Source organism: Dreissena polymorpha, chromosome 13, assembly GCF_020536995.1.
Source record: "Dreissena polymorpha isolate Duluth1 chromosome 13, UMN_Dpol_1.0, whole genome shotgun sequence".
Classification (NCBI taxonomy): domain Eukaryota; kingdom Metazoa; phylum Mollusca; class Bivalvia; order Myida; family Dreissenidae; genus Dreissena; species Dreissena polymorpha.
In genome coordinates this window covers 3,707,714-3,731,314 of record NC_068367.1, presented here as the reverse complement: position 1 = coordinate 3,731,314, position 23,601 = coordinate 3,707,714, and the positions used below count along the sequence as shown (strand labels likewise).

The window sequence follows — 23,601 nt, the reverse complement described above, 5'->3', positions numbered from 1 at the left end:
AAAGTAAAAGTGAAAAACTGCTTGGTTAGGTGATTATGTCAACATTTTTCATCAGATTTTTTCCAAACTTACAGTGTCTTCATATCAATGAGCATTTTTACTTCATTTAAAATGAGAAACATCGGGACAATAAGTCCAGATTTTTTTCTATTAAATTTGACAAAATAAACAATTTCCACTTGTTTTAAAGATTTCACAACTTTCGTCTGAATCTTTCTAAACTTGTTAGGTGTTTTTATATCACTATTACTCGAATCCTATTGAAAATGATGAATATCGGAGCAATAAATTTATTATGATGTTTTACTGAATTTCAAAGTATAGTGAAATGCAGCTTCTTTATGCAATTTACAGTTTTCATTCAGTTTTTTTTTTTCAAACTTTTACAGTGTTTTCATATCATGGGGTACTCAATCCCTATCGTAAATGAGCAACGTAAGAATAAGTTCAAAATCATCTCCCCTTGAAGTTGAAAAAAATAAATATGAAATTACGCTTACAAGATGAAGCAGATGTTTTAAAACCTACACAGTTCTGTTCCATTAATGAAAACTGCACACGGATGCCAGTAAAAAAAGGAAACCAATGTAAATAAAATGAACTATGAAATATTTGGGGGTTACCACACACAATCATAGATAATGGTTATTTGGGGGTTATAACACAACATTATAAATAATGGTTATTTGTGGGTTATATCACAAAATTATAGATAATGGTTATACCAGTATCTTTTTCTATTTTGTTTAAAATAATCGGCCATTTTATTAATATTTACAGTAGAAAAAAATCGTTCCATGTAACTTCATTGAGTGCCTTTTACACTTAAATTCCCGACGGCCTTTGATGCTTTGCATCAATACTTATCTTGTGAAATTCTTAAACACATCGACAGTATCGATCAGGATTTGCTATTTAACCCATTTATGCCTAGTGGACTCTCCCATTCTTCTCTATTGGATCAATTTATTTCCAAAATTAGGGATGTCTAGTATATTTATTTCTCTATTTAGAATATTTCTTTCAGAAATTCCTTTAAGCAAACAGCGCAGACCCTTATGAGACGCCGCATCATGCCGCGTCTCATCTGGGTCTACGCTGTTTGCCAAGGCCTTTTTTCTAGACGCTAGGCATAAATGGGTTAAACTTAAAATATGTGTACTAAGTGTGAATAATGGAATGGATTGAAAGATGAAATTGCTTTTTTTAAACATGTTACACATTGCGCTTCGTTGCACATTACTTATTTAAATCCCTCCGATCTGACACATACAAAACAAAAAACTCCGGCACATTTTGCAGCAGAGACGAATGTTTTTATGTTGTTTTCAATAATAATTGCCTATATACATTATGTGAACTCTGGGGTGTGGCCAGTTTTGACAGCAGTTGCATTGTTTGCAAAAATTGTGTAAGATTGTTACATGATTTACAAACCAAATATAAAACCTTAGGGACTTACGGTTTGAGAGGAGAATATTGTTTAAAGCGAGTTTATACGATTTTTTTATATGTGTTAAATTGTAATATGTTTATAAAATTTGCAACAATAACACACAATAGGCAAGAAAAAATATACATTGAAGACGAATTTCATAAAATGCAGCAAAGACAAATTAGCGCCCCGAGCCGATTGTGACGAAGATATTTCGTGAATATTTTCCTACAATAACCGAAGCATTCGTCTTTATAGTTAGTGTTCGTGTGTCGTATGAATAGATATCGTTGCAGGAATTTAAAATGAACCGTTTAACTAAATTAAGATTCACATCGTACATGCATGATTTACATGCTGGCGAATTCGAATCACAGGTGGTTAGCGTGTGGCTATGATATTAATTAGTGAAAACATCATTTTGAATGATAAATAATCATATTATAACGAAAAATTAACTTTTCTGAAAAAAAAAAATTCACTATCAAATATATATATAACAAGGTATGCAACTCAAAATCACCCCAAAACGGGGTGCATCGCTTTGAACAGCCATATCTTCATCAATTGTGCAGCGATTTTCACGATCTCGGTCTTATTCAACGCAGAAATGAATTTCCTTTCTGGAAATGTATATGTCTTGCAATATTTTTTACAAATGCTGGGTCAACTTTTAAGAAATAACACGATACACAACACGCATGACCCAGTTGACAGTGATCATGTATTCTTTATGAATGAAATCTCCAGTTGTAAAGACACACCTCCGCATTGGACCAATGAAATCACTCGTATGTTTAAAATGTCAGTTAGTTGAAATGTATGTAAACAAAGGTTTCAAACGGCGCTGGACAGTTAGTCTTGATGCAGAATGTAACGACAAGAACGGTTATAATGTTTTTTCATACGTTTTATTGAATTATGGTATCGAACTACATGAACTTTGTAGGGAAGTTGCCCTTTACTCCGTGAAGATTTCAGTCTTAAAGACAGCATGATCACTGTCAACTGGGTCATGCGTGTTGTGTATCGTGTTATTTCTTAAAAGTTGACCCAGCATTTGTAAAAATATTGCAAGACATATACATTTCCAGAAAGGAAATTCATTTCTGCGTTGAATAAGACCGAGATCGTGAAAATCGCTGCAAAATTTATGAAGATATGGCTGTTCAAAGCGATGCACCCCGTTTTGGGGTGATTTTGAGTTGCATACCTTGTTATATATATATTTGATAGTGAAATATTTTATTTTTTTTTCAGAAAAGTTAATTTTTCGTTATAATATGATTATTTATCATTCAAAATGATGTTTTCACTAATTAATATCATAGCCACACGCTAACCACCTGTGATTCGAATGTACAGACATATTCGATTTCAGAATTAAAGATCTAGCTTATTTCGCATTTTTCGACACATGTTCTTCTTAACTTTTATTTTAATTTATATTGAAATATTTGTTAAATAAGTTCTTTTAAACATTTTATATAAATTAATAAATAGTTGACAAAATCGTATAATCTCGCTTTAAAGCTCTTTGTTATACGCGTTTATATAAATTGCAAGACGACCGGAGCGAGGACAGGTTTTACCCCAGGTTAATGGTTTAAACAGCTTAATAAAGGATAACTGTACGCTGTTTCACACCAACTGGAAACCCCTGACACTTGCTTTTGTGTTTGGTTTCATAGATAAGATTTTGAATTTATGTGTTGAAAATCCATTTCAGGTAAGGCACCTAAAATGCAAAGGACAAAGCGATATCGACAAAATGAGGGTTACCCAAAGATAGTTTCTGTAAAGTTCGTTTTAATCTGCCACACCGTTTATAAGAAGATGTGGTTAGAATGCAGGGGTTTTTTATACGACGAACGATGCTAGCCACACGTTCGACAGAATGCGATCTAGCAATTGAAAAAGCGTTAACTAGAAATAAAGCAGTAGTATTTCTAAAAAGAATCACACACCTGGCAGCATACAGATTAAAGTCGGCGTATTCAAATGATTCCGTTGCTCGTAATGTATATATTCCATACAGAAATACCAAAATTTGACATAGCATACTGTATGTTTGCCTGGAATTAAAGCTGGTGGATGGATCTATAAATTTGTGTGTTTGGCTATTAAAAACTATATCGTTCGCGCATGCTACTAATAACATTCTCTGAATCCGGTAACTACGTCTAGAGGTAACGTTTAATTTTAGGTAATAATGTTACATACCCTTAGCGCTCGGCGAAGTCGGAACACCTGAAATAATAAACAAAACTAGCATAGTTGTATGATCGTGTTTAAAGACTTTGTACCAATAAACTCCTATTGTAAGACAAGTTAAAATGTTTTGCACGAAACAGGTGTTAAATGTAAGTCAAATTAAGTTAAAACCTAATTATTTATATTCGACTGCAAAGAAAACGTTCAGAAGGACAGTCTGCCATATATCCTTCATGGAAGTTTCAATGATGCTCTCATAGAGTGATTTGTAAACAGACTTTGCCTATTGCGAAGTAGTGCAAATTATATCTGTTTATTCGACGAAAGCATGACTAGTCTTTTAGACCGTATATCAGCCCCATGGTGCATTCTCTAGAACGGAAACATATTTGGCTATTGGAAAAAAGCGGATGCCTGTGTAGTTATACTTGGTTATTTCTTACACTGTTAAAGATATATTACAAGTAATAGACTCAAATATAAGGCTCTATTGAAACAACGGTATTCATCGCTTTTCATATAACTAAGGCTAACAAATAATCAGAATATCCCCCGCATCTCCCCTCCCCCACCAACACACACACACCGCATCTCCCCTCCCCCACCAACACACACACACCGCATCTCCCCTCCCCCACCAACACACACACACCGAATCTCCCCTCCCCCACCAACACACACACACCGCATCTCCCCTCCCCCACCAACACACACACACCGCATCTCCCCTCCCCCACCAACACACACACACCGCATCTCCCCTCCCCCACCAACACACACACACTTTCAGAATATCCCCCGCATCTCCCCTCCCCCACCAACACACACACACCGCATCTCCCCTCCCCCACCAACACACACACACCGCATCTCCCCTCCCCCACCAACACACACACACCGCATCTCCCCTCCCCCACCAACACACACACACCGCATCTCCCCTCCCCCACCAACACACACACACCGCATCTCCCCTCCCCCACCAACACACACACACCGCATCTCCCCTCCCCCACCAACACACACACACCGCATCTCCCCTCCCCCACCAACACACACACACCGCATCTCCCCTCCCCCACCAACACACACACACCGCATCTCCCCTCCCCCACAACACACACACACCGCATCTCCCCTCCCCCACCAACACACACACACCGCATCTCCCCTCCCCCACCAACACACACACACCGCATCTCCCCTCCCCCACCAACACACACACACCGCATCTCCCCTCCCCCACCAACACACACACACTTTCACCTATTCGCTAATTTATTTTGTATGCCGCCAATATGTTAATTACTAAGAAACATGGTCATTTGATACGTTTAGATTGTGTCGATGTACCTTTTTCTAAACTTAGCATTTGATATTAGGTGCAAGAAACGTATAATCCGAAACCGAAGCTATAACAATTCCCATCGTCTATTAATAATTACACTTGTGTTGTAAAAATAACAATATTTGTGTGCTTTTATTTCCGAACGCTTGTACCCGCAACGCTTACAGCATCTCAATTAATTTAACTACTAAAGCACATAAATGCAATGCAGGCTAGCTGCTGCAAACAACAATTGATGCAATGCAGGCTAACTGCTGAATCCAACAATTAATGCAACGACGTCTAGCTGCTGAATCCAACAATTAATGTAATGCAGGCTAGCTGCTGAATCCAACAATTAATGCAATGACGGCTAGCTGCTGAATCCAACAATCAATGCAATGAAGTCTAGCTGCTGAATCCAACAATTAATGCAATAAACCAACAATCAATGCAATTCAGGCTAGCTGCTGAATCCAACAATTAATGCAATGACGGCTAGCTGCTGAATCCAACAATCAATGCAATGAAGACTAGCTGCTGAATCCAACAATCAATGCAATGACGGCAAGCTGCTGAATCCAACAATTAATGCAATTTAGTCTAGCTGCTGAATCTAACAATTAATGTAATGATGGCTAGCTGCTGAATCCAACAATTGATGAAATGCAGGCTAGCTGCTGAATCCAACAACTTATACTCGGGAATTAATGGTGACACATTTTTTCAAAATTAGAGCAAGTGTTTACGAATAACAATAAAACATTAATACAACTTTAGAGAATTGACGATTTCGGCATGTTGATAACAGTTGAAATATGTGTATTTTATAAATAAACTAAAAGGAACGAAATAGTAACAAGCAGTTTAGTGTTATGTCTACGGGAATCATTGAATAATTCAGTTTTTTGAGTTAACAGCATGAACAAATTAACAAATACTTCAAACGTGGTCTTGCAAACAATCTTTGATGTTAAATGCTCAAAAGTGGGCCTTTTTATTAGTTATTAATAAGTACCTTTATTATACATAATCGTGCTTTTATTTCGGACCATAAAGACAAAATTGCCCTTTTGGTTTCAGTTTTAAGAAACACGACGTACAACATTTTCCGCGGCATTGTTCTACCTTGTTAAACGGTTTATTATTATATGACAATTACATAATTATGTTGCATGTAAAAGCCTATAACGAGAGGCGCCCAGATTATAATTGAACAAAATTTGTAAACATGTTAAGAGAGCACCGCGTGAAAACAACTTGCAAGTTCATTTTAATCAATCATGTTCACTCGTAATATTGATAATTCAACATTGCTATTCGCCATTATAACATGGTGCGTCGAAAAATTAGTGCTAAAGTGTAAGGGATAATTGTTGGACTTTTGAAGACGTAACACATGCATAGGAGAATTTAAAATGAGTTGAAAGAAATCGGATGTTCGATGTCTTTTAATTCCATCAAGAACATTATATATCAAATAAAAAATATCAATGCTGACCGTCCAATGCCAAAGTTTAGATATTGTCGAAATGTGGCCCAACCGGAAGTAGTCAAAAAATCAATCGTATGATCGCCACAGCTAATCAACCGACCCAACGTGATACCTCGTCTATATAAGGCAACTCTTAAGGAATTTTACATAAAATTATCATCAAAATATTGTAAGCTTAAGGAGGAACAAAATGGAGAGTTCATCCGCTTAACGAGTCGCAAATTAAGAAGAACATCGCTTCGTCAATCGGGACTCTTTCGCCAAGGGTTTTATGGCAAGAGCTGGTGTCGCTTATATAGGTAATCGAGATTCGCTATATCAACGATGGGACTGAAGTTTATTGCAATTTCTATATCTATAAGGTATTGAATCCGTTTCTTCCAAATGACGTTCCGAAACTGTTTCTAGGTCGGAGGCATGGGTTTTCCTTCAGGAGAGTGCCTCAAGTCACACAACTAAACATACCCTCTAGTAGAATGTAATCTTTTCTTTTTTTTAAACCTATTTATTTAAGCTCGATTGCGTAACAAGCCTAAGCTTATACGAAACGTTCTCGAGTCCGTTCCCTTGGTGTCTATGGGGGAGATCTAAAGAACGCTCCCACAGTGGGGATCAAACCCGTGACCTCCCGATCGCTATGCGGACACCATATCCACTACGCCACGGTGATCTTCTAATGTAAACTTTATTGACCGTAAAGAATGGATGCCGAAGTCTCCGGTCGGTGTTTAAATTGACTTTTGTATATGGAGAATCTTTACACGCCGTCTACAGAAGCGGAATATTAACTCTGTAATAGGTCTTAAAAAAGCTTTTAATGACGAATTGATTAACTGGACTTAAATTTTGAACACGACCGTTGAATCGTGGCCGAAAACGTGTAGGCTGATTTATAAATACCATGGGTCTCGAATTGAACACTTACTTTAATAAAGGTAATGTTGCAGTTCCTATTTTCCGTCATAAATTGTGTTCAAGTATATACTTGGCGCGTGTCGTACTCACTTTATATATACTACTCAAAATTTGCTAAGGATCACTTTTTGTTTTCACATTATCTTCAATTTATTTAATTTAATTTAAGTTTTTATTTTGGAGGTTTTGATATTAGAATGTGTGCTTTTGATTGTATTTTTATGTAATTATTTATCATTGATGCGTGACGCTGGCTGAATCAAGGTAGGGGTGAACTTCAAATTACACATACGATAAAAAGTGATCCCTTGCAAATTTTGAGTAGTATATATTTGCAAATTTTTACATTTTGAGATATTTAGCTGTATACTTATTCATACTCTTTTTGAAGTAGACGTGCTCTGTGAACCTTTGTATATAACTCAGACGATTGTAGTTAAAGGGACAAAAAATTACTGTATCATTATTTTAATGTTTTCAAACAGATTCCAATAAAATGATAAACATGTAATGCATTTAAATGTATTATTTAGTTATAAAATCTATAATCGAATCCATTGTATTGCATTCACTTCATTTATTACTTGCTTTTCGTTATTGAATGCAAAGCCAGAAATATACCAGCATTCTGTGTGGGTTGACGAAAACTCATTCCTCAATAAAATCAAAAGCCAGATACGGCTGGAAAAACTGCTGCCATACATATTCTATGAAATCGAAAAAGAAAATGCAATTGAGAAACAATGCAATCACCATACGCATTCCCGTGTCAGTCCAGTATATGCACACAATGGTGTTGATCTTTATATTATATTGCGATGTTGCTTATTATTTTATTATTTGTGTTATTATGTATCTACAATGCTTAACTTTTCTCATTAGGTCGATAACTAAAGAATTATTAGGAAATGCACTATAAACATTTATAACAATATAATAATGTAGTATACTCTTCAGAAATGTAATAAATAAAATAGCAGTTTAAAGGGGCCTTTTCACGTTTGGGTAAATTGACAAAATTAAAAAAAGTTGTTTCAGATTCGCAAATTTTCGTTTGAGTTATGATATTTGTGAGGAAACAGTAATACTGAACATTTACCATACTCTAAAATAGCCATTATATGCATCTTTTGACGATTTAAAAACCCGAAAATAATAAGGCATTGCAACGCGAAAAGATTTAATAATTTGGAGAGTTCTGTTGTTGTCGATATAATTTGTGAAACTACGAGGATTGGTTAAATGAAGTATAAAAAAACACTAGGCAATGTATCCGGAAGGATGGCCGAGTGGTCTAAGTCGGAGACTTTTTACATCAGCACTCCAGGTGTCAGTGGTTCGAGCCCTGCTGACGGTTACCTTTTTTCTATTTTTAAATTTTATTCTTGATATTTTACTGGAGCTTTTGATATCCAATGTTAACATTTTATCAATATAAAGCATGTACTGGCAAACTTCAAACATGCCAAATCTGTGAAAAGGCCCCTTTAAATCATATAAACAATACTTATCATTAAAAATTGGAAAGCGATGTGTTTGCCATGACTAATACATACGACCTCCGTAACGACCGTTTAGCGTAATTTTTCATTCATTCATTGAATAAGGTTTCATACAAAAATATTTTTTAAGTTGTGCATTTATTATTATTTTACATCCAACATACACGGATATATAGTAGGAAAAAATCATCAAATAATTGTATACAACGTTCAATATTGGGCATTTGTTTCATATCACCCACAAAACATGTTAGTGGGTTGTTGTTATTTCGATACACCAACATAAGCCTACCAGACAAACATTGAAAATTAAAAACGTGTTTTGTTCAAGAAATGCAGTTTCGGAACACACTCATACAATAAACCTGAACATGTTTTCATTTGAAAGTACATATGGACTTTTAATTGCATCCGCAAAGACGCATCAATCATGTTCGCACAAAATTAAAGGGTCACTGTTTGAACGTGTGAATTATTATCCAACATATTTTTTTTTAATAATCTTCTTCTCGTATTTCAGATTTATACAGCACACTGCTCGTGTATTTATGTTTTCCTTTTAACGGATCTTATTTACCCGGTGCACACATTTTACACAGATAACAACATTGATGTGAATAATACTTAAATCGTCATTTCGCACACAATAATATTAATAACATTCTGATCACATGCAAAAACAATAGATTTGTTTGTCAGAAACACAATGCCCCCTATTGCGCCGATATGAAACCATAAATTCGACCTTTGACCTTAAAGGATGACCGTGACCTTTTACCACTCAACATGTGTAGCTCCATGAGATACACATGCATGCCAAATATCAAGATGCTATCTTCAATATTGCAAAAGTTATTGGAAATGTTAAAACTTTCAGACGGACGGACGGACTGACTGACAGACGGACGGACTGACGGATAGTTCAACTGCTATATGCCACCCTACCGGGGACATAAAAATGAATGAATTCCGTTTAATGGAAACCAAACACCCAGCCATGGTGGATGAACTTCATTGTATGTCGAGCAATTATTAATATACATACCATTTGGTTGTCTGGGGATGTCATTGGTGCTCATGGCGGCCATTGCTGAAGATTAAAAAAGACGCATTTAAAGATGGAAAATGTCTTGAACACCAAAAAATATTCATGCTATATAAGAAATACGTCAACAGAAACTTTGTCTTTTCATGCATATGCTTTTTACAAATGTGATTCGTAATCACAGTTTTTTTGGGGGTTTATCTAATGCATGTACTAATGTATAACTTATTCGACTTCACTTTAATGCACACATACCGCTTTGTTCAACTTGGTTGAATGTTATGTATTATTGATTCATTGTAAAAATCGGTACAATTTAACGCAATCTTGCAATAAGTTGTATTGTAATATGCACTGTCTGCACATTGAATTGTCCAGTAATATCCCATGTCTCTACGTTGATTTATGTTTACGGTGCAAAAAAACATTTTACATGTACACATGAAAACAAAGAATAAAGCGCCTTAAATCTGAAACTGTATCTTTTCAAGAGAGAATTTTTTAGAATGGTCAATGTTTCTGAGGATGAATATCATTGGTTATTAGATTGTCCTTTGTGTGATGATATAAGATACTTGTATGTATATTAATGTTACTGGCAAAGACCAAACATGATAACATTTATTGAATCGATTCAATCTGACAATACAAGTACCAATAGAAACTTAGTCATATTTACATAAAGCATTTAGTAACAGAAACCAGTTTAAATATTATTTTGATCAATTATGTATATCGTATTACTCAAACTTGACTTTCTCTCTTGTAGATTCGTTTTTGTTGTTGTTTATGTTATCGTTATAACACTGTTAAATAGATCATAAATATTTGTATCCAATTGCCGTAAACATGTTCATGTATTGATACATTATCTATAAAAATCAAATCTGATCTGATGTTCATGTCTTTATATATGTAACTATATATGTCACTATGTTTGGAACAGGTATACTAATTTACTGTATGGCTATTGTATATTGAATTAACCAAACCATTACGTGCTATTGCGTTTGAAGGCAATGCCACAAACGACAAGCCAAATGAAGCTTTCCAATAAAATGAGAGTATAAACCAGTAAAAAAACACAACGGGCATTGCTGTATATGAAAACAGCTGTAATACAGAGGCATAAAACTGTTGTAATAAAATGTAAGGCATCTTTTGTTTTCGAATAAACGAACCTGCTGCCGATCGAAGTGACCACAAAATAAATGACGGCTTGTTTTTGAAATAAAAAACACCGTGTTACTTATGGTGAGCAATAAAACGCCACGTGTCGCTTGAACAATATTATTAACAACACTGCATTAGGTGTGCTACAAAAATGAATAAAAAAGGAAAAAATAAAGCACTTGCAATAATGCGTTTTGATATATTTAATGCACTAAATTGAGGTTCTACACGTAGAAAGTCATCTGTTTTGATGTTAAAAAGATAACACAAACATCTATTCATCGTTTTGAATGTCACACAATCAATGAACGTTAATGCGACTATTGTCTTTGCTTAACCGTGATACGTTATATAAAACCTTCCGCAAAGCAAGCGTACACTGCTTTCCAAAAAATTTACATTGGTCGGTCGGTCGGTCTGTCGATCTGTCGATCAGTTTGTCGGTAGACCAGTTCGTTTCCGATCAATAACTCGTCAACGAATTGACCGATTGGCCTGATACTTCACGTGTGCGTTGGCATTAAACAGTAGATGATCCCTTATGAAATTGGGGTCAACGGTCAAGGCCACTGTCACAATATGTGTGAACATCGTTTCCGGTCAATAACTTGTCAACGAATTGATCGATTGGCTTGATACTTCACATGTGCACTGGCCTTGGGCAGAAGATGACCCCTAGTTGTAATACAATGAAATCCTCAACCCATTTATTTTAACGATGATTTAACAGACGTGCATAATTCTGTGTCAAATTAAAAAAAGGGGCTAAGTCACACTAATATGATAACATTAACCCTGATGGTCAGTTTTGTTGCAAAAAAACCTGTGTCAAGGCAATGTTTGGGGTAGGGGGGGGGGGGGACATTTCTCCGACCGCAGAGCTCTTGTTATAGCTGAATAGCAATACTCATTGTCACATGATTATTGATAGGCTTTGGTGTGAACAACAACAGAATGTCAGTGCTATCGATTGGGAAAAAAAATTAAATTCAGATAAGATAAAATAAAATGCAATCCAATGCAGTATTTGAAAAACAAGTTAAGTCTAAATATTTATCAGTCCCAAAAAGTAGCAATGTGAAGGTTTTGCTCAGATGTCATTGGAATTTGATTAATAAAACAACTTCTCGATCTCTACTAATACAATTATTACAATTAAGTGTATTATAAGTATGGCTTGTACGTCTAAATACGAAAGTACGGCGGTGATTTTAACTATATATTTTATGTAAGTGCTTAACGATTACCCCTATTATTCATAAAGATAACAAAACGACTATATTTGCTTATAGATATTGTCAATTTTAACCTATGTTTATTTGATTTTATAACGCCAGGTTCTTACATTTGTCCGCGATGTCCATTATTTTTGCGACCAAAATATACGAGCATATCATGTTATTTAATGAAAGGTCAAAACAGCGTTTAAAGGTGGTTATAAACAATACGAATGACAATGCAACATTTAAAATATGGTTAACAGCGACCTTGTCCAAACATTATAAGAACTAAAATAACATTTCATCATATGAAAAATATCAAAATAAAAGAATGCTACATTTTATCAAATCTTTATGATTTAATGTACTTAAAAAATTAAGTGAATACAATTTAATGGTATTTGTTGGCACCTAGTTAAAAATACGGTACCGGTAATATCCATATCTATGAGCTTACATCCGATTCAAAATATTAAACATGTATAACCACAAGTTGTTGTGAAAAAAGACTCACGTATTTGGTAACAATTATTTCTGTTTTCATCTACATCGGTATAACGCACTGGCATTTTAACGTATTCACTGATAAAATCAATTCATTAATGCACGCCAGCAAACGTTTCCGAGGAAAATGTACATTTATACATACGATAAATCGTATAATGGAAAGCAAGCGTTTTAAAACGGGCATTGAGTGCTGAAATGATAAAAGTGACACTACAACGCAGATGCGACGATGCATTTAAATGGATCATTTAATATGGATAATGGATTGATGCATATGCACGTGCTTGATTGATTGATTAAATCTTAAAGGAAGAATTGTTATGCACCCCTTCGAAGAAGAGGGGGTTTATTGCTTCGCACATGTCATACGGTCTGTCGGTCTGTCGGTCGGTCCGTCCACCAGTTGGTTTCCGGATAACTCAAGAACGCTTGGGTTAGGATCATGAAACATCATAGGTACATTAATAATGACTCGCAGATGACCCCTACTGATTTTGAGGTCACTAGGTCAAAGGTCAAGGTCACGGTGACCCGAAATAGTAAAATGGTTTTTGGATGATAACTCAAGAACGCAAACGCGGCCAACAGGGCGAACTCTGAACAATATAACTGAAGCAACTGGTCTGTAATCCTAAATCTATAATTATCAGTCCAATGAAACATCATCATTTGAGTAAAATAAAGTGGATCAGTAAAAATATTATCAGAATATGATATTTTTTGTATATTTTGTATATTAAATATTGTGTTAATGATTAATTGTGTTGATTAATATAAATATAAGCAGGACATGGGAGGTAATACACTATTATATCTTTCTAATACAAGGAGGAAACAAATGCAATAAGTTTAAATTTCATGTTTAATAAATAGAGGATATTTGTTCGTGTCAGTGTGAGATCATTTGTTATTTTTTAAGATCACATTTTATTATTACTTTGACAAAACAACACTTACCTGAATACCACAATGGATTCCACCCAAACAATAGCCCACGCCCCTACCAGAATCCCTCCCCCCCAACCTCACCCACAACCCATTTTTTTTTTAAACATCATCTTATAAATTACCACACCCCTCATTATACCCCCCTCTCACTCCCCCCTACCCCCCCCTCCGACCCCCCAACCCCCCCCCCCCCCCAATTTGTTTAAACATCTAATAAATTACCCACACCCCACATTATACCCCCTCTCACCCCCTACCCCCCAACCCGCCACAATTTTTTTTTTAAACATCTAATAAATTACCACACCCCACATTATTACCCCTCTCATTCCCCTACCGCCCCCACCCCCCCCCCCACAAATTTTTTTTAATATCTAATAAATAACCTTACCCCCACGTTATACCCCCCTCGACACCCACCTACCCCCCCCCCAAAAAAAAAAAATCAAACATCTAATAAATTACCACACCCCACATTATACCCCCTCTCACTCCCACCCTACCCCCAACCCCAACCCCATTTTTTTAAACATCTAATAAATTACCACACCCCACTTTATACCCCCTCTCACCCCCCCAACCCCCTACCCCCCCCCCCGCCCGCCCCCCCCCCCCCCCCCCAATTTTTTTTTAAAAACATCTAATAAATTATCCCACCCCACATTATACCCCCTCTCACCCCTTCCCCCCTACCCCCCCCCCCCACTCCCCCCCCCCAAAAAAAAAATAATTTAAACATCTAATAAATTACCACACCCGACATTATACCCCCCTAACCCCCCCCCCCCCCCCCCCAAAAAAAAAAAATCCTTTTTTTATTTTTGAAAGATCGTCTTATACATATTGAATATGAACAATTTCCCCGTGATTGCTTACGTTATACTGTCAAGCACTCGAATAGTCGAGCGCGCTGTCCTCTGACAGCTCTTGTAAGGTCACAAGGTTAAAGGTCAAGGTAACAGTGACTCGAAATAGTAAAATGGTTTCCGGATGATAACTAAAGAATGCTTACGCCTAGGATCATGAAACTTCATAGGTACATTGATCGTGACTGGCAGATGACCCATATTGATTTTCAGGTTACTAGGTCAAAGGTCAAGGTCACAGTGACTCGAAATAGTACAATGGTTTCCGGATGATAACTTACATTAGGTCAAAGGTCAAGGTCACAGTGACAAAAACATATTCACACAATGGCTGCCACTACAACTAACAGCCCATATGAGGGGCATGCATGTTTTACAAACAGCCCTTGTTTACATTAGCATTCGTAAGGCTAAGCTTAAGCGACCAGTCTAAAAAGAGAGGAGTCGACAGAATACAGATTTAAGACTGGCGACCTGCTATGAGTTGACTGTTATGCATTTAAATCTACGCGACAGTGAACAGACAAAATATAGTCCCAACACAGCCAATTACCTCTGAGTCTGACTAACAAATCAAACGTTCGTCGTTCTGGAAATGACCGATTAAAAAAAAGAAACAAAGCGTACAGTTTTATAACATTCGGCTTGGACTGGTTAAACGCTAAATCCTGTTTAATTGTGTTTTCCTTGTTGTAGTAAAGCTACGCAAAAAATGATTAATTAGAATTTAATCTCATTAATAAATTATAAATGACCGTGTATCCTCTTAGATAACTGAAAACGTTCATTGTTATCACATATTTATCTTATATACAAACCGGCAAGCATCTCGGTTGCTTTCAGCGCTGGACTAAATTCCGAAGATCTTAAATAAGATAATCGGCCTGGATACGTAAATTGCGCGGTGATTGCGTGAAAGCCTTTTTATGTTAGGCAGTTGTCAGTCACTGACATAAAATGTAATATTAATGGCAAAAAAACTGACATATACAAAGTTAACTAACCGGTGTGAATCAATATGCTACATAGTATGTAGTTCGCCGTGAGAAAACCCCGGCTTAAAGCATATGCGTAAAGTGCTATACCAGATTAGCCTGTGCAGTCCGCCTGCACTTTCCGCCTTGACAGGATTTTGTTCAGAAAACATTTATAACGAAAAAATCAGTAAAAGCGGATTTCTTGGACTGCACAGGCTTATCTCGGACAATCCTTTAAGCACATGCATTAAGGCCGGTTTTCTCATAGCGCCTCCTATATTTAAAGGGGGTTTTCAAATCCCTTATCAGACCATGTTACACAGGGCACGTAGAGTAAGTCTACATATATATATAATCTTTGTCCAGGATATTATATCGAACTTGTATGGTTTTACAAAATGTATAATGTCAGTGTTCATAAATCCTTAAAGGGATATTTTCACGCTTTGGTAAATTGACAAAATTGAAAAAAGTTGTTTCAGATTCGCAAATTTTCGTTTTAGTTATGATATTTGTGAGGAAACAGTAATACTGAACATTTACCATGGTCTAATATAGCCATTATATGCATCTTTTGACGATTTTAAAACCTAAAAATTATAAAGCGTTGCAACGCGAAACGATTGAATAATTTGGAGAGTTCTGTTTTTGTCGTTAAATTTTGTGAAACTACGAAGATTGCTTATATAAGGTATAAAATACTTCATGGATAAGTACTCGGCGGAATAGCTCAGTAGGCTAAAGCGTTTTTACTTCAGGACTCTGGCAGGACTCCAGGGGTCACTGGTTCGAAACCTGGTCCGGGCAATGTTCTTTTCCTTTTTTTAATTTTATTCTTGATTTTTTACTGGAGCTTTTACGATCCAATGTTTACATTTATCGATATAAAGCATTTAATGAATAAGTTAAAAAATGCCAAAATCTGTGAAAAGGCCCCTTTAACCCGAAGTGTTACAATTGTGCGATGTTTGCACTATACCAACACGGAGCAATAATCCTGAAAGGGATAGAAACAGAGAAAGTTAATAGTTCTCTCCCTTTAAAGAACATAAGTCTTGAAATTCGTGAACTCCGATGGCATTTCGATGGCATTTCGATGGACACGCTCATTAAGTCCAAATAACTATATTTTGTAACTCTAATATTTTCTGTCAGTCGATGCTACCCTTATATAAATTGCTCTAACTTTTCGGGCATTGGACAGTTTTATTTGCTTTATTTTGACACATAGGCATGATACCTTGACATACGGTATTAAAGAGAGATTATACGATTTTTATATGTTTTAAATTGTAATATATTCATACAAATATGTTACAATTACACAAAATAGGTAAGAAAAATTATACATTGAAGATGAATTTCATAAAATGCAGCAAATATAAATTAGCGCCTCGAGCAAAATGTGACGAAAATATTTCGTACATATTTTCCTACAATACCGAAGCATTCGTCTTTTTATTAGGATCGGAGTTAGATGTTACAGTACACTAAATAACCGTTTCGGCTGTACTCTCTAAAAAAATATCATTGTTGATTCGATGGCATGTTATACACTTTAAACAATTGTTCTGGTTTTATCTTTTTGAGAAAGTAGTAGGGCATGGATAGGTGCTCACTACTAAATCCCTGAAATATGATAAACTTAGAGACAAAAGTAAAACATTGCACTGAAAAGGGTTACATTCCACTAGAAAACGACCGAAAAAAACGTTGCAAAAACAGTCGATTTTGGCTTTTAACAAGTTCTTTTTTGGTTCGTACATGACAAATATTTTGTATTGCACAAATCGACTCCGCTTAGAATGGCCTTAAAGAAAAGGTATGGTTATGGGGGTCTCTATGTGTAAAATGTTGCATTTATTTTCGCTTAAAGATGTCGCTTTTACATTGAAATATATAGGGAAACTATTTAGTATATTGTGACCTTAGTGTTCGTGTGTCGTATGAATAGTTATCGTTGCAGGATATTAAAATGATCCGTAAAACTAAATTTAGATTCACATCGTTCATGCATGATATATATGCTGGCGAATTCGTCTGTACAGACATTATCGATTTCAGAAATAAATATCTGGCTTATTTCGCATTTTTCGACACATGTTCTTCTTTACTTTTATTTTAATTGATATTGAAATATATGTAAAATAAGTTTTTTACACATTTTATATAAATTCATAAATATTTGAAAAAATCGTATAATCTCCCTTTAATGCTGCCATTGGCCGAAAATACTTCATAAAATATCAAATACACACACACAATGTAGATAATGTATCACTAGCAATTAAAGCCACATTAATACTCAACATCAACGAATAGTTCGTAAAATATTCCGTAAAATAAAGTTAACCCATAAAGAATCAGTGCTCCTTATAGCAATACAACATGTATTCAAAATTAAAACACTAAATGTGGTTTGGTGACATAGATTTAACGTAATACAAAATGCTGGTTTTTATATTTTATGTCACAATATATTCCATGTGAATGTCCCGCAACTAAATTTAAGAACAAACGCAAGATCGGCTTCGGGCAGCGTCGGAAGAACGACATAGTTGTCATGAGCTGCCCGAAGCCAATCTCGCGTTCGCTCGTAAATGTGCGAATATCGTCGCTGGGAAATACATATGGAATATATATTCACACAAAAAATAAAAACGAGCATTTTGTATCTAGATGATGATGATGATGCCGATGAAGATGAGGAGGAGGAGGATGACGACGATGATTATGATGAAGAGGAGGACGATGATGACGACGACGAGGATGATAATAATAATGATGATGATGATGATGATTATGATGAGGAGGAGGATGACGACGATGACGACGACGATGCTAATAATGATGATTACGACGACGACGACGACGACGACGATGATGATGATGATGATGATGATGATGATGATGATGATGATGATGATGATGATGATGATGATGATGATGATGATGAAGATGATGATAAAGATGATGATGATGAGGAGGAGGAGGAGGAGAAGGAGGAGAGAAGGAGAAGGAGGAGGAGGATGTAGAAACAATAGAGCAGAACAGAATAGATCAACTCAGCACAGCACAGAACAAAGCAGAACATAACAGAACGGTATAGAATTGATCAAAACAGACAACAAACAGGAGTCTCAAGCAGGTATGATGACGACGATGACGATGACGACAATCATGCTTATAATGATGTTTATGATGTTGATGCTTATGATGATGAGGAGGAGGATGATCATCATCATAATGATGATGAGTAGGAGGATTCTCAAGCCATTCATTCATTGTAACTTGCGACAAAGACACGTAAAAAGTACAGTCCCCACAGGCTAATCAGGGACGACACTTTCCGCCTTAACTTGATTTTCGGTAACGAGGGACTTCCTTGAAACTAAAAATACCATAAAAGCGGAAAGTGTCGTCCCTGATTAGCCTGTGCGGACTGCACAGGATAATCTGGGACGACACTTTACACACATGCATTAAACCTAGTTTTCTCAGAACGCGACTCGTATTATTTTAATATCTTCAACATCGCCATTATCTCCATCGTCTTCGAAATCAAGATTGTATCGTCAACAAATCCAAACGGAAATCCTATTTTTATCATAGTATCACCATTATCAGCATATAATACACGATGAATACATCATCATAAATAGAGTATAAATCAAATGTTTCAGAGCAATAATCTATTAACCAGACATGAATATCTGTGATGTTGCTATATCAAAAATGGCAATAGGCCGAGGATTGGAATGTTGATAATAAGCTACTAGTGTGCCAATGGCCTTTAATAATGAGCAAAAAGTCAGTTAAATGAAACTTTATTGACAAATACTCCGAAAATGCCTCTTCAACAAGCAATTCTATAAAAAAAATCTTACTAAAAGCTATTTAACCGTATGAACCAGTGTAATATTGTGTTTTAAAACACCATGCATAAAGTTAATAAATAACATGTATGTAAACGTCTTGTCAGATATCGCAAATAAATGCACTAAAAATGCATCCTACGTTGATGTAACGTTACGTCGCCCCATGTTTATATGCGTAAAATAATTTTCTCCTCTCGATTGTAATATACGTCGTATGTGATCTATCTATGCGTTGATGGAACATGTACAATAAACGTGAAGCTTTTAAATTACATTGTTGTTATAAACAATACACATTTATTTGAAACGATTAAATCATTTAAATGTTATTTATAAACCAACTCATTTGGTTATATTACGGAATACCGTTAGAGCCATCGTGGTTACACATTGAAATCCACAGGGCGAGAACGCGAGAGTACGATGACGATAATGCGACAATACGATGACGACAGTGCGACAATAAGATGGCGACAGTGCGATAGTACGATGGCGACAATGCGATAGTTATATCGTACTGTCGCCATCGTATCATCGCATTCTCGCCATAGCGGTCTCGCATTCTGGCAATCGTAGTGTCGCACTGTCGCATTCTCGTCATCGTGCTCTCGCGTTCTCGCATTCTCGTCATCGCTTTCTCGCATTCTCACCATCTTATTGTCACACTGTCGTCATCGTGTTGTCGCATTCTCGTCATCGAACTCTCGCGTTCTCGCCATCGTATTGTCGCACTGTCGCATTCTCGTCATCGCACTAATCTGGGACGACACTTAACGCACATGCATTATGCCCAGTTTTCTCAATACACGACTCATTTGATCTATATCTCTCACACGAATGAACATAAATATATTAATGATTCTTTTTTATAGTGACTAGAACATATCATTATATTGCTTTTACTAGAACTACTTATTATGGGCGGCTATGTGGGCGTGTTAATTATGTTAAAACAAAAGAACATGTAATAAAAAGCTATGATAAATGAAAGTATGCAAGACCACGTGGCGTTAAATATTCTGGCTTAATTTAAGCGTTGAAAAAACAACGTTGATCGTCGATTGCGGTGTTAACAGAAGCACTTAAATCGAGAAAATATATTTTATGGCTTTTATCTTATGATGACATAATAGGATTCGAAACTTATATTGGATGTCACTTATGTTACCGTCGTTTAATATGCCTCCTTTATCTTATGTGTTTGGGCTACATTAAACCAAATCATTGTGTATCCCTCCGTTGTCAAAAAAAAAAAAAGTAGTGCCTTTTTCTAAAGAGTCTCCCTTCCTTTCTTGTAAAAAAAATATTTAACAGTCGCACGTATGTATCATTTGCTTATTTTATACTTTCTGCAATATTTTGGTGCATTCAATGGGGACTAAATTCAAAGATGAACGCGTGGGATGCGTTTATTGAAGCAATCTGCTAATGTCGATATTTCATTACCGAAACCCTGTTTTCTATGAGTGCTTACATTTGTGAGACTAGAATTTTCTTAGAGATTACATGAACTATCCTTTTTCATTCAAAATTTACATAGAATACATTTTCATCTTAAAACTGATACTAGAATTGCACATTATGAAATAAAGGAAATGCAAAGGATTTGTATTTAATGTAAACTAAATATAATTTCATTAGATATATGTTGGTAACCTATTCCCTAACTAAAATTCCATTTGCATGTTTTTGAAGTATGTTCAACGATTCTAAGAGCTGCACGTGCCTTTCCATCAAGATATATGTTGTACGGGAGGCGGAAAACTACAACGGGCGAGGCATTGTCAGGGGTAATAACCCCAATAAAGGGTAAGGGTAAGGGTTAGGATTAGGGGTCGGGTTAGGGTTAGGGTTGGGTTTAGGCTAACCCAAACCCTAACCCGACCCCTAACACTAACCCAAACCCTAACCCTAACCCTCTAACCCCCCCCCCCCCCCCTTGCGCAATACCATGCCATGCCTCGCCCGTTGTAGTTTTCCGCCTCCCATGTTGTACACATACACATGCACACATTTTAATGTTATGATCACGCTAACGTCACGGATTACATGGTCTGACGTAAATATAGATTTTTATTTACATTCCTCTTTTTCTTTCCGTTTCTGCGTCTCTTTAAGTGCGTTTGAAAGATCATGTTATATACATTAGCAGTCTTTACATAGAATGGATAATATAAACAGTAGTGAGCATTGAATAATGTATTCATTTTATTTTGATTTCATTATTCGTATGATAATTATTCAATTATTCAAATTTGCCCGAACGCAATAAGCTCAATTTGGATTCATTCAATGTTTGTACTTTACATGTGCATATTAAGACAGTGTATTTCCATAGTATGTTTAAATGTCACATTAAAAAACATTTTTATTACAACAAGATGCGTTTGTGAAACACAATGTCCCCCTATATTATGTTTGACTTTAAAGGATGACCTTGACCTTGTGAAGGATGACCTTGACCTTGACCTTTCACCAATCAAAATGTGCAGCTCCATGAGATACACATGCATGCCAAATATCAAGTTGCTATATTCAATATTTCAAAAGTATTCATAAAATAAGCAATTAAGGCCACATATATTTGACCTCTGACCTTGAAGGATGACCTTGACCTTGACCTTTCACCACTCAAAATGTGCAGCTCTATGAGATGCACATGCATGCCAAATATCAAGTTGCTATCTTCAATATTGCAAAAGTATTTATAAAATAAGCGATTTGGGCCACATATATTTGACCTCTGACCTGGAAGGATGACCTTGACCTTGACCTTTTACCACTCAAAATGTGTAGCTTCATGAGATACACATGCATGCTAAATATCAAGTTGCTATCTTCAATATTGCAAAAGTATTCATAAAATGAGCGATTTTGGCCATCTATATTTGACCTCTGACCTTGAAGGATGACCTTGACCTTTCACCACTCAAAATGTGCAGCTTCATGAGATACACATGCATGCCAAATATGAAGTTGCTATCTTCGATAGAGCAAACGTTATTGCAAAATGTTAAAGTTGGCGCAAACAGACCAACAGACAGACCAACAGACAGACCAACAGACAGGGCAAACACAAAAATGTCCCCCAGTACTATAGTGGGGGACATAAAAATGCTAAATGTCCTTATAATATTCTTTAATACGAATTTGGTGCATAAAACAAACATATCTGGATATATACTTCTTAATTCAGCTTAGCAGGTTACATTTCATAACACACTTTGTTACTGAAACTGCTTGTTTTTGACAGTTTTTTTAAGAGATGGGTATATTTTCATAAAACAGAATTTAGCAAATGTTTACATGAATTTCAAAAATAAGATGAACACTTTGCAAACATTATAGAAAGTTGAGCGCCTCGAATTTTTAATCTTACGTTCCGCTTTGGTTTAAATCAGGTAGAAAACAAAAGTCAATGAAGTAAAATACTTTATGGCGTAAATTAAATGAACACAAACTGATTCAAAAAAGTATTACGTATACGTGTAACATATAACAGTCGTTCAGTATGCTTCTTTGCACTGGTGTTTCTTGCATTTCGTCAGGAGTTTGGTTCCCATTATCAGAAAAATAACTACTAGTATATTGACTTTGAGTGAAGCAAATAAAAATAGTATACCGTACATGCGTGTAAGCAATAATGATAAAACATTTTGGAATACATAATTGGTAATTGTTCTTTATACTAGTACAAAAACACGCTTTCAGAGGTACAAATGCCCTTGTATTAGCTTGACTTGGACTTGGAGTGATTCCTGTTTATTAATTTAAAGAACATATATGTTATATCTCAACAAGTATATATTTGTTTATGTTCGCATATCTTAAAGCGTGAAAGCATTTGCGATAAAAACCTTTTTTATGAATACTAATTTAAGCTTGTGCAAAATGGCGCTTTTATGTGTAGAAGTGCTCCTTGAACTTGGGCTAGATATGTCAATGACAAAAGAAATTAATGTTCATTTCGTTCTATAGTTGATACGAATTAAACGCTAAAGATTAAAGAAAGCATTATCCAACGTGCATAGTCAAATCGCTTGCCAGTGTTTATATACGCAATCTTTCAGAAATAATATGATACGCAAGTGCAGCATTT

General features: G+C 35.9%; 1 protein-coding gene across 1 annotated transcript in view; it reads right to left on the bottom strand.

Annotated features, from left to right (window-relative positions):
* Positions 1-23,601, bottom strand: part of LOC127855686 (sodium bicarbonate cotransporter 3-like) — a 79,525-nt gene that overhangs the window by 44,769 nt on the left and 11,155 nt on the right. The window contains exons 2-3 of the mRNA XM_052391468.1: positions 9,934-9,978; positions 3,659-3,685 (exon numbers count right to left, since the gene is read on the bottom strand). Of these exons, the coding sequence (XP_052247428.1) occupies positions 3,659-3,685; positions 9,934-9,976 (70 nt within the window). The 5' untranslated portion in view covers positions 9,977-9,978. The remainder of the gene's footprint in view (positions 1-3,658; positions 3,686-9,933; positions 9,979-23,601) is intronic.